This window comes from Coregonus clupeaformis, chromosome 7 (genome assembly GCF_020615455.1).
Source record: "Coregonus clupeaformis isolate EN_2021a chromosome 7, ASM2061545v1, whole genome shotgun sequence".
In the NCBI taxonomy this organism is placed as follows: domain Eukaryota; kingdom Metazoa; phylum Chordata; class Actinopteri; order Salmoniformes; family Salmonidae; genus Coregonus; species Coregonus clupeaformis.
Window position 1 is genome coordinate 2,430,547 of NC_059198.1, and position 13,368 is coordinate 2,443,914.

At 45.0% G+C, this 13,368-nt stretch overlaps 1 protein-coding gene across 1 annotated transcript in view; it reads left to right on the forward strand.

Annotated features, from left to right (window-relative positions):
* LOC121551867 (coronin-7-like) overlaps positions 1-13,368 on the forward strand; it is a 213,974-nt gene that overhangs the window by 14,361 nt on the left and 186,245 nt on the right. The window contains exon 7 of the mRNA XM_045221050.1: positions 10,123-10,173. Coding sequence (XP_045076985.1) covers positions 10,123-10,173 — 51 coding nt within the window. The remainder of the gene's footprint in view (positions 1-10,122; positions 10,174-13,368) is intronic.

Here is a 13,368-nt window from a genome sequence, read left to right on the forward strand (position 1 = left end):
ATGATGTGTATAGACAATATGGACAGTATATGATGTGTATAGGCAGTATGGACAGTATATGATGTGTATGGACAATATGGACAGTATATGGTGTGTATAGACAATATGGACAGTATATGATGTGTATAGGCAGTATGGACAGTATATGATGTGTATAGACAATATGGACAGTATATGATGTGTATAGGCAGTATGGACAGTATATGATGTGTATAGACAATATGGACAGTATATGATGTGTATAGACAATATGGACAGTATATGATGTGTATAGACAATATGGACAGTATATGATGTGTATGGACAATATGGAAAGTATAATGTGTATGGACAGTATATGATGTGTATAGACAATATGGACAGTATATGATGTGTATAGACAATATGGACAGTATATGATGTGTATAGACAATATGGACAGTATATGATGTGTATAGACAATATGGACAGTATATGATTTGTATAGACAATATGGACAGTATATGATGTGTATGGACAATATGGACAGTATATGATGTGTATAGACAATATGGACAGTATATGATGTGTATGGACAATATGGACAGTATATGATGTGTATGGACAATATGGACAGTATATGATGTGTATGGACAGTATATGATGTGTATAGACCATATGGACAGTATATGATGTGTATGGACAATATGGACAGTATATGATGTGTATGGACAGTATATGATGTGTATGGACAGTATATTATGTGTATAGACAATATGGACAGTATATGATGTGTATAGACAATATGGACAGTATGATGTGTATGGACAATATGGACAGTATATGATGTGTATGGACAATATGGACAGTATATGATGTGTATAGACAATATGGACAGTATATGATGTGTATGGACAATATGGACAGTATGATGTGTATGGACAGTATATGATGTGTATAGACAATATGGACAGTATATGATGTGTATAGACAATATGGACAGTATATGATGTGTATGGACAATATGGACAGTATATGATGTGTATGGACAATATGGACAGTATGATGTGTATGGACAGTATATGATGTGTATAGACAATATGGACAGTATATGATGTGTATAGACAATATGGACAGTATATGATGTGTATGGACAATATGGACAGTATATGATGTGTATGGACAATATGGACAGTATATGATGTGTATGGACAATATGGACAGTATATGATGTGTATGGACAATATGGACAGTATATGATGTGTATAGACAATATGGACAGTATATGATTTGTATAGACAATATGGACAGTATATGATGTGTATGGACAATATGGACAGTATATGATGTGTATGGACAGTATATGATGTGTATAGACCATATGGACAGTATATGATGTGTATGGACAATATGGACAGTATATGATGTGTATAGACCATATGGACAGTATATGATGTGTATGGACAGTATATGATGTGTATAGACAATATGGACAGTATATGATGTGTATAGACAATATGGACAGTATATGATGTGTATAGACAATATGGACAGTATATGATGTGTATGGACAATATGGACAGTATATGATGTGTATGGACAGTATATGATGTGTATAGACCATATGGACAGTATATGATGTGTATGGACAATATGGACAGTATATGATGTGTATAGACCATATGGACAGTATATGATGTGTATGGACAATATGGACAGTATATGATGTGTATAGACAATATGGACAGTATATAATGTGTATGGACAATATGGACAGTATATGATGTGTATGGACAGTATATGATGTATATAAACAATATGGACAGTATATGATGTGTATAGGCAGTATTGACAGTATATGATGTGTATGGACAGGTATATGATGTGTATATGCAGTATGGACAGTATATGATGTGTATAGACAATATGGACAGTATATGATGTGTATGGACAGTATATGATGTGTATAGACAATATGGACAGTATATGATGTGTATAGACAATATGGACAGTATATGATGTGTATGGACATTATATGATGTGTATAGACAATATGGACAGTATATGATGTGTATAGACAATATGGACAGTATATGATGTGTATAGACAATATGGACAGTATATGATGTGTATAGACAATATGGACAGTATATGATGTGTATGGACAGTATGGACAGTATATGATGTGTATAGGCAGTATGGACAGTATATGATGTGTATGGACAGTATGGACAGTATATGATGTGTATAGGCAGTATGGACAGTATATGATGTGTATAGACAATATGGACAGTATATGGTGTGTATGGACAGTATATGATGTGTATGGTCAGTATATGAATATAAAAGATGTGTACAGCGGTAGTTATCTAGGATGAGCCTTGACTAGAATACAGTATATACATATGAAGTGGTAAAACAGTATGTAAACATTATTAAATCACCTTGCATACTAAATAACTACTCACTATGTGATCAAGATTAGGGATTCTGCACCTAGACTTGCTCAGGCTGATCCCCTCAAACACACTGAACAGTCAGTTGCTGAATGGCTCTTGCCTATTGCTTCCAAGAGTGTTTTTTGTTATTCGTTTAATTTTTTTGTACTTTTACCCCTTTTTCTCCCCAATTTCGTGATATCCAATTGGTATTTACAGTCTTGTCCCATCGCTGCAACTCCCCTACGGACTCGGGAGAGGCGAAGGTCGAGAGCCATGCGTTCTCCAAAACACGACCCTGCCAAGCCGCACTGCTTTTTGACACACTGCTCGCTTAACCCAGAAGCCAGCCGCACCAATGTGTCTGAGCAAACACCGTCCAGCTGGCGACTGAAGTCAGCTTGCAGGCGCCCGGCCCGCCACAAGGAGTCGCTAGAGGGCGATGGGACAAGGAAATACCGTCCGGCCAAACCCTCCCCTAACCCGGACGACGCTGGGCCAATTGTGCGCCGCCTCATGGGTCTCCCGGCCATGGCCGCCTGGGATCGAACCCAGGTCTGTAGTGATGCCTCAAGCACTGCGATGCAGTGCCTTAGACAGCTGCGCCACTCGGGAGGTCCCCAAGAGTGTTTCTAAAAGCACTGTCAACCTGGGATGCAATACTGTTGTAGCTGTAGTAGCCGCGTCTCACCTGTAGATGCCGCCAACGGAACATCTTATCCCCCAGTTTGCCTGGTTGGCGCTACCAGACATTAAACAGCATCTGTTTTTGAGCCGATCATTCCATCAACGAGTCAACAGGGATGACACTCATTAACCAGGGTGTAGATATTGCACTCTGACTGACCGTGTCCCGCTTTTTTTACTGGGTTCTAAACTCAGGGATTGAGAAAGAGAGATGAGATTTGGAAAAATCCGTGATATACTGTAATAGCCAGTTTGTCTAATTATTTTAGCGTTATAATAGTTTGATCGTGTTGACAGAGGCATGAACTAATGCAAGGGTGCGTGATCCGCACTGAGCAGCCAAGCCTTCCTATTAAGATTAGTTAGTGTGTTAGTTGTCTGGCAAGTTTCTTTCTTTCTTTCTTTCGTTCTGAAAACAGAACGGAACATTGGATGTGTCATTAATTAGGCCTTAACGAGGCAGTGGAGGCAGGGTACGTAACTGTTTCGTGTAGGACGGCATCCATCAGGCCCCCGCATGCAGAAAACCCAAGTGACCCCTAACCCCAACAATGCATACATCCAGGATCATGTTCATTATGCACCAAATGGAAGAAAATAGGCTGAAACAGGGAGGGACTACCTGGACTTGTCCAATAAAAAACCCTTGTTTTTGTTTTCCATTGCAAAATGTTTCGCTATGTTGTTCCCTAATGGAAACGACCCAGGCCTCTTCTCCCCCACTGCCCCTGCCTCTCCCCGCCCGACCCCTGCCTCTCCTGGGGAGAAGGGAGCTATAGTAAGGGCCTTACCTCCACCCCCAACTCCCTGACAGGCTCTGGGAGTTACAGCATTTTTAAAGCAAAGTAAAGAGTGGAGGTGAAAAACACACGCAGGAGGGGACGTCAATCCTCACCTGGCCACAGAGGCCCGTCGCAAGGCCTCAAGAGCGGGTGATTTAGCACCCCAGGAGAGAGGACCTGGGCATGGAGGCATGCGTGGTGCCCCCTCCTGTTGTAAAGGAAATAATAACCATGCTGGAAGGGATTTCCATCATGTGTGTGTGTGTGTGTGGTTGAGTAGGGCGTGCCAGAGTGGCGGTAGCTAGGGGTTTATGGGAAGGGGGGCAGAGGGAGAGAGAGAGAGAGGGGAGTTTATGAGTAGAAGTGGAATTGTTTCATGAATAGTTGTAGTTGAACTTGAAGAGTAGGCAGGGGCCTTTTCATCAGCGGGGGTTAACATAACTCATTTTTTAACAGTTCCTGCCTTTGAGGTATGTGCTGTGGCAAATTTCAGTGTACTTTCCTTGTCCTCTCCCTCTCTCTTGCACACTTCAAATCAAATCAAATGTTATTTGTCACATACACGTGTTTAGCAGATGTTATAGCGGGTGTAGCGAAATGCTTGTGCTTCTAGCTCCAACAGTGCAGTAATATCTAACAAGTAATATCTAACAATTTCACAACATATACCCAATACACACAAAACTTGTAAGGAATGGAATTTAAGAATACATATATGGACAAGCAATGACAGAGCGGCATGGACTAAGATACAATAGAATATTATAGAATAGAATACAGTCTATACATATGAGATGAGTAGTGCAAGATATGTAAACATTATTAAAGTGACTAGTGTTCCATTTCTTAAAGTGGCCAGTGATTTCAATAGGCAGCAGCAGCCTCTAATGTGCTAGAGATGGCTATTTAACAGTCTGATGGCCTTGAGATAGAAGCTGTTTTTCATTCTCTCGGTCCCAGCTTTGATGCACCTGTACTGACCTCGCCTTCTGGATGATAGCGGGGTGAACAGGCAGTGGCTCGGGTGGTTGATGTCCTTGATGATCTTTTTGGCCTTCCTGTGACATCGGGTGCTGTATGTGTCTTGTGGCGGGTAGTTTGCCCCCGGTAATGCGTTCGGCAGACCGCACCACCCTCTGGAGAGCCCTGTGGTTGCGGGCGGTGCAGCTGCCGTACCAGGCTGTGATACAGCCCGACAGGATGCTCTCAATTGTGCATCTGTAAAGGTTTGTGAGGGTTTTAGGTGCCAAGCCACATTTCTTCAGCTTCCTGAGGTTGAAGAGGCTCTGTTGCGCCTTCTTCACCACACTGTCTGCGTGGGTGGACCATTTCAGTTTGTCGATGATGTGTACGCCAAGGAACTTGAAGCTTTCTACCTTCTCCACTGCGGTCCCGTCAATGTGGATAGTGGGGTGCACCCTCTGCTGTTTCCTGAAGTCCACGATTATCTCCTTTGTTTTGTTGACGTTGAGTGAGAGGTTATTTTCCTGGCACCACACTCCCAGAGCCCTCACCTCCTCCCTGTAGGCGGTCTCGTCATTGTTGGTAATCAAGCCTACTACTGTTGTTTCGTCTGCAAACTTGATGATTGAATTGGAGGCGTGCTTGGCCACGCAGTCATAGGTGAACAGGTAGTACAGGAGGGGGCTGAGCACGCACCCCTGAGGGGCCCCAGTGTTGAGGATCAGCGAAGTGGAGATGTTGTTTCCTACCTTCACCACCTGGGGGCGGCCCGTCAGGAAGTCCAGGACACAGTTGCACAGGGCGGGGTTCAGACCCAGGGCCTCAAGCTTAATGATGAGCTTGGAGGGTACTATGGTGTTGAATGCTGAGCTATAGTCAATGAACAGCATTCTTACATAGGTATTCCTCTTGTCCAGGTGGGATAGGGCAGTGTGCAGTGTGATGGCGATTGCATCGTCTGTGGATCTATTGGGGTGGTAAGCAAATTGAAGTGGGTCTAGGGTGACAGGTAAGGTAGATGTGTCACATACAGACATTCATAGATAATCTGGTTGGATTCGCTGAGACAGAGAGAGAGCCTTGGGTGGCTTGTGTTCATTAGGCACCAAACATAAAAATGTATATCTTTGATTGAAACAGGGAGGGACTACCTGAACTTGTGCAATAAGAAACGCTAATTTTAGATTTCTGTTGCAAAACATTTAAAAATGTTTCCATAAGGAACATTACCTTTTAGTAGACCAAGCAGGATCAAAACCTACAGAGAAGACAGGCTGTCATATGACTCTGTGTGTTTAACAGACTGGGTGTCATTTTCCCATGTTTGTATTCCCAGTGACCAGAAAGGAGTTGGCCCATCAGTCAGTCAGTAATGGCCCGTGCTCAGACCAGCAATACTCTTGACATGATGATAGTCCTTAGGAGGGCTGCTGCTGGCCTGAGAGAGTGGAGGGGGGTATAAAGCGGGAGAGAGTGAGTGAGAGAGAAAGGGACCGAGCGAGAGAGGCAGAGAGATGGACAGAGAAGAAAGAGAAAAAGCGAAAGACAGAAAAAGAAAGGGAGAAACAGAGTGGAGGAGAAATGTGACACTAGATTAGAGTGTCTGGGTTCCAGAGGTTCTGCCCTCTCTAGGTTGACTGAGACCAGGGGTGTAGTTTAACTCAATGGGCCCTTCAATCTCTCCAATCCCCTTCATTAAAGCGAATAGGCCCTGCCAACATGTGTGTTCAATTGGGGCCGGGCTCAACCAAGTGGGTGAACGTAGGGGTGTGCTACGTCAGATGAAGGGAGACTGTGGCCATCCATCCGTCAACGAGTGAGCAGCACTCATCATGACAGGCCTGGGGTGTGTTCATTAGGCGCTAAATGGAAGAAACTACCAATAAGAAACGCTCATTTTCGTTTTCTGTTTCAAAATGTTTTGCTATGGTGTGCTCTAATACATACTACCCAGATTTAGGGGCCTAGAGACGCATATTCCATCAAGGGCTGTAACAGACAGATTTTAAACACTGCAGTTCACCATCTCTATCCTGTTCCATCAATCCTACACCAAAACAAAAACAGTTCCTATACCATTCCTCTCTCACTACCTCGCTGTTTGTCTTCATGTACTGAGCAGCTCCTTTCACTTTCACCCCATGCTGTTGTCTGCAGCAGCAGGCATGAACTCCTATAGCTTCTGTTAAAATGGGTTTTTCACAGTGAGCAGATATTCCCCTTTTCTCTTCATATTGGATATACTTTTTATCCAGCTCTGTTTAATAGACACACACACACACACTCCCATGATTTAAGAAAAGTTATTAGTTATTATCAGTGTGTGAACCAACTCCTCCTGATGTCACACAGTCTGGACTGTCAGTCACTAGTGATTGACACTGTTTTTTTTGTGGGGAGTTGCCATGGACGACTGGAAAGGGGAGGTTGTTTGTGTGTGTGTGTGTGTGTGAAAGCTCTACAGCAGGGTAGAACTCATTAACAGCAGCCTGAGAATGAGGTGAGCTCAATGCTGCTTTGATTAAACAGCTGCACTCTCTGCACACACACACACTTGTGTTTGTGTTAGGGAGAGTGGGCACCCCATCTGTGCATTTATGAGAAAGGGTGGATCGTGCGTGCGTGTGTGCGTGCGTGCCTGTGCGTGCGTGCCTGTGCGTGTTTAAAGCCAATAGGTTATTGTCAGGAGGTTATGAGGGTCTGTTTGACTGTTTGAGTGTGTCTGTTTCCAATGGTGGACACATCTGCATGTGACTGACTCTCATCTAGGTGTTTGCAGCCAGATAGTTTCCCCTCCGGCAGATGATTTTGTTTGTTGTGAGTACACTGAATAGTTCTCTGTTGGCAAGGGTAGTGTGTGTGTGCGGGTGTGTTGACACGGGTGTGTGTCTGTGTGTTTGTAATGTGTTAAGGTCAGTAAGGGCAGCCAGTCTCTAGGGGCGACGGTTGATGATCTGTCCACCCTGCCTAGTCTGCTGTGTTTTCCCGTCTGTGTCTGTGTGTGTGTGTCGCTCGGACTGGGCCTGGCACTGTGGTCTCTGAGCCCTGGCTGAAGCCTGGGTCACAGAGACCCAAAGCCACAGCCTTAGGCTACACTAACCTCTGGGTGGGCTTCCACCACACACACACACACACACACACACACACACACACAAACAGAGCTGTAGGATTAGGAAAAGCCCTGTTTGTTATTCCAAGCAGTAAACAGCAAATAAATCCATCATCCAAAGTGGCGACTGCTGGGGGAAAACACACACACACACACACACACACTTTGAACTCGGTCTTTGAAGGCAAGGCCAGGGGAACCCCTTCCTCTCAACAATCCCTTTCTTCAACTTTGATTTCAGCTGGGGTGTGTGTGTGTGTGTGTCTCACAGAAAGGTTAATGCTGGTCTGCCTGCCTGTCTGCCTGCCTGTCTGCCTGCCTGTCTTCCTGTTTTCTGGTTATGTGTGTCTGTTGGCTATATGTGTGTGTAAGTGCACAGAAACCTGAGTCCTTGTATCAGTCAGTGTCATTGCCGTGATTATTTCTGACATGTAATGATGTCTTAGTGGGGTTTTTGTTGGGTCTAAGGGTTATTATAGTTATTACCTGTTATTATGCTGTGTGTTTCTGTCAGTGGTTGTTAACTGTGATATCTGAGCCCTCTGTCGTGAGTGGCACACACACACACACACACCAGGACAGGAATGTCCCCGGCCACAGCCTGTTCCCATTACACCCCATTTCCTCTCAATCACAGAGAATCCCCACTCTGATTGGTTGGCCTGATTACTGCTGTGTGCTGATGGTCAGTGGGGGTGAAGTGAAGTGGGGGTAGGGTAAAGGGGGGTTGGGGGGGACGCAATAGGGCAAGGAGGGGTCACTGGAATACTGCTCTATGATCAGGGCCGCTATTCATAAAGCATCTCCGAGTAGGAGTGCTGATTTAGGATCAGTTTTTCATTTTAGATCATAATAAATACCATTTATATGGACAGGTAGGACCTGATCCTAGATCAGCATCTCCTACTCTGAGATGTTCTATGGAAAAGGGCTCAGAGGATCAGTCAGATCTGATACATATACAGGGCCCAGAGTTTTACCAGTTCAGACCACATGGTCAGGAACACCTTCTGGCTCCAGTTACATAGTCTGCTGTAACTCCTGGCTCCAGTAATATAGTCCGAGAAGGTTTGAATCCTAAGCAACCTGCATACACATTGTTTGAAGTACAATAGACCAACATAGCTACTGTAGTAGGTCAAAGCTGTGTGCTGGAAAACCTTGGTAGAGCATGGATGGAGTAGGCATTGTGGTGCTCATGTGAATTTCCTTAATTTTATTAGGTACACCCATCTAGTATGGGTTTGGACTTCCCTTTGCCTCCAGCCTGAATTCTTTGGGGCATGGAAACATTGTTGAATTGGTATCAAGGGACCTAACATGTGCCAGGAAAACATTCCCTACACCACCGCCACCAGCCTGTACCGTTGACACCAGGCAGAATGGGGCCATGGACTCATGCTGCTTTACGCAAAATCCTGACTATGCCATCAGCATGACGCAACAGGAACCAGGATTCGTCGGACCAGGCAATGTTTTTCCACTCCTCAATTGTCCAGTGTTGGTGATCGCATCCCCACTGGAGCAGCTTCTTCTTGTTTGTGGTTGTCTGCTGCAATAGCCCATCTGTGACCGACGAGTTGTGCGTTCCGAGACGCCGTTCTGCACACCACTGTTGTACTGCGCCGTTATTATTGTACTGCACCGTGAAAAGCCCAGGAGGCCGGCTGTTTCTGAGATACTGGAACCGGTGCGCGCCTTGCACCGACGATCATACCACGCTCAAAGTCGCTTAGGTCATTTGTTTTGCCCACTGAATGCCTCGATGCCTGTCTGCCTGTTTTATATAGCAAGCCACGGTCACGTGACTCATTGTCTGTAGGAGCGAACCATTTTCGTGAACGGGGTGGTGTACCTAATAAACTGGCCAGTGAGTGTATTTTTGTCTGCTGAAATGAAATTGTCAGTCATTTCATGGACTATGGGAAGTTATTTCAAGATGTTATAGTGGTTCACTGTAATCATGCATGGCTTCTACAAATACCAGGATAATGCAGTAATTGCACTATTTAAGGCCATAAACATTTTTTGAAGATTTAGAAGAGTAAGAAGAGGACCAATCAGTTTGGGCTTCTGATTCAAATCTAAAGAACTGTTGAAAAAATATTTGTGGCGTTGATTGTGAGTGCTTCTGTGTCATTTTCCAAGTTACCTCAATATGCATCTTTCCTCTCCTCTTTTCTAGGACAAAAAGCTGCGAGTCTTTGACCCAAGAGCCCAGCTGACACCTGTTCAGGTAAGTCACTCTACTGGACTCCACATCTCCCCTAACCCACACCAACAAACCAGAGCCATCATTCATTTCCATCCATCCAGTGAATGGAGGCTGCTGCTTGTCAGGGCTCATAGAATGAATGAGTAGATTAACAGTGAACAGGGGTGATACAGTGGGGAGAACAAGTATTTGATACACTGCTGATTTTGCAGGTTTTCCTACTTACAAAGCAAGTAGAGGTCTGTAATTTTTATCATAGGTACACTTCAACTGTGAGAGACTGTATCTAAAACAAAAATCCAGAAAATCACATTGTATGATTTTTAAGTAATTAATTTGCATTTTATTGCATTACATAAGTATTTGATACATCAGAAAAGCAGAACTTAATATTTGGTACAGAAACCTTTGTTTGCAATTACAGAGATCATACGTTTCCTGTAGGTCTTGACCAGGTTTACACACACTGCAGCAGGGATTTTGTCCCACAGACCTTCTCCAGATCCTTCAGGTTTCGGGGCTGTTGCTGGGCAATACGGACTTTCAGCTCCCTCCAAAGATTTTCTTTTGGGTTCAGGTCTGGAGACTGGCTAGGCCACTCCAGGAACCTTGAGATGCTTCTTACGGAGCCACTCCTTAGTTGCCCTGGCTGTGTGTTTCGGGTCGTTGTCATGCTGGAAGACCCAGCCACGACCCATCTTCAATGCTCTTACTGAGGGAAGGAGGTTGTTGGCCAAGATCTCGCGATACATGGCCCCATCCCTCCTCCCCTCAATACGGTGCAGTCGTCCTGTCCCCTTTGCAGAAAAGCATCCCCAAAGAATGATGTTTCCACCTCCATGCTTCATGGTTGGGATGGTGTTCTTGGGGTTGTACTCATCCTTCTTCTTCCACCAAACACGGCAAGTGGAGTTTAGACCAAAAAGCTCTATTTTGGTCTCATCAGACCACATGACCTTCTCCCATTCCTCCTCTGGATCATCCAGATGGTCATTGGCAAACTTCAGACGGGCCTGGACATGCGCTGGCTTGAGCAGGGGGACCTTGCGTGCGCTGCAGGATTTTAATCCATGACGGCGTAGTGTGTTACTAATGGTTTTCTTTGAGACTGTGGTCCCAGCTCTCTTCAGGTCATTGCCCAGGTCCTGCCGTGTAGTTCTGGGCTGATCCCTCACCTTCCTCATGATCATTGATGCCCCACGAGGTGAGATCTTGCATGGAGCCCCAGACCAAGGGTGATTGACCGTCATCTTGAACTTCTTCCATTTTCTAATAATTGCGCCAACAGTTGTTGCCTTCTCACCAAGCTGCTTGCCTATTGTCCTGTAGCCCATCCCAGCCTTGTGCAGGTCTACAATTTTATCCCTGATGTCCTTACACAGCTCTCTGGTCTTGGCCATTGTGGAGAGGTTGGAGTCTGTTTGATTGAGTGTGTGGACAGGTGTCTTTTATACAGGTAACGAGTTCAAACAGGTGCAGTTAATACAGGTAATGAGTGGAGAACAGGAGGGCTTCTTAAAGAAAAAACTAACAGGTCTGTGAGAGCCGGAATTCTTACTGGTTGGTAGGTGATCAAATACTTATGTCATGCAATAAAATGCAAATTAATTACTTAAAAATCATACAATGTGATTTTCTGGATTTTTGTTTTAGATTCCGTCTCTCACAGTTGAAGGGTACCTATGATAAAAATTACAGACCTCTACATGCTTTGTAAGTAGGAAAACCTGCAAAATCGGCAGTGTATCAAATACTTGTTCTCCCCACTGTACATTCTGTATGACTGTGACCTGCAGTGGGAGTAGGACCTGGCTCTCTGTGACTTTGTCTTGGAGGTCAGCGGTCAGCCTGACCCTCTGAGAACTGCCGGACCAGGGATCAGAGGGTTAAAGTGTGTTACTCTGTGTGTCTCTGTGTGACACTTCACTAGATGGAGAACTACAGGCATGGTCAGCTCTCCATCTCTTTCTTCTCTGTGTCGATTTAAAATGGCCGACCTCCAGACCACCATACCCTTCCCTCTGGAAGCTGCCCTGTTAGTCTGTAGGCCTCGCCCCACACTGTGCTGTGGTGGGATGGTGAAGGGTGAAGTTGCCCCTACAAGCTGATCCCAGATCTGTACGTAGGGGAAACTTCACCATGGAGCGTGGTGGGATGTCCTAGTCCCACTGAAAAACATGGTGGCTTTGGCCCAAAGCTCTCACCACTGTCCCTTCTTCCTGATTTATTTAAGTATTGATTCATTAGAACTGTACACAAGCTGGTTACCCGTGGGAACCAAGGGAAACATTATGAATGGTGTTGTTGGAGTTGGTGCGACCGTGAACCTTTGTGACCACTGGTTACTTCCTTACTGGGATTTATTGGAGTTGTTGACGATGGCAATCCTGTCCCAGCTTTTGGCCAACCAATGGTACTCCATCACAACCAGCAGGAATGGGGAACTGAGTGGAATTGAGGAGGGGGCACTCTCTCTCACACACACACACACAGAGGAGGGTTAGCAACATTGAGAAATTATTCTCACACTTTTCGGCGGCGGACGTCAAAGGGACCTCCCAGAGAGATGTCATTAGTGATCTAGTCCCTGTGTTAGGCTCCGTCTGTCATCTGTAAACAGAGACTGGCTGGAAAAACAATAAATGCCGATGCCAGCAGATTAAATATTACACACCGCTCAGCGCCCACCGCCCTGATGTAAATACCTGGAGGACAGCTCACTGCCAAAGAGGGTTTGTGTGTGTGTGTGTGTGTGTGTAGCTCTGACACCTTTGTGAAAGGATTACTGTTTCCGATGCCTCTGTGCCGACTTACGTCAGACACCTTGTCAGAAAGGAAGTTGAAAAAAGTTACATATGGATTATTCTGGACGTGGCCTTGGGCTGTGTGTACATGAGTCTCTCTCTCTCTCTCTCTCTCTCTCTCTCTCTCTCTCTGTCTCTGTCTCTGTCTCTGTCTCTCTCTCTGTCTCTCTCTGTCTCTCTCTGTCTCTCTCTCTCTCTCTCTGTCTCTCTCTCTCTCTCTCTCTCTCTCTCTCTCTCTCTCTCTCTCTCTCTCTCTCTCTCTCTCTGTCTCTCTGTCTCTCTGTCTCTCTCTCTGTCTCTGTCTCTCTGTCTCTCTGTCTCTGTCTCTCTGTCTGTCTCTCTGTCTGTCTCTCTGTCTCTCTGTCTCTCTCTGTCTCTGTCTGTCTCTCTGTGTGTAGTTTTTACTGTGAGT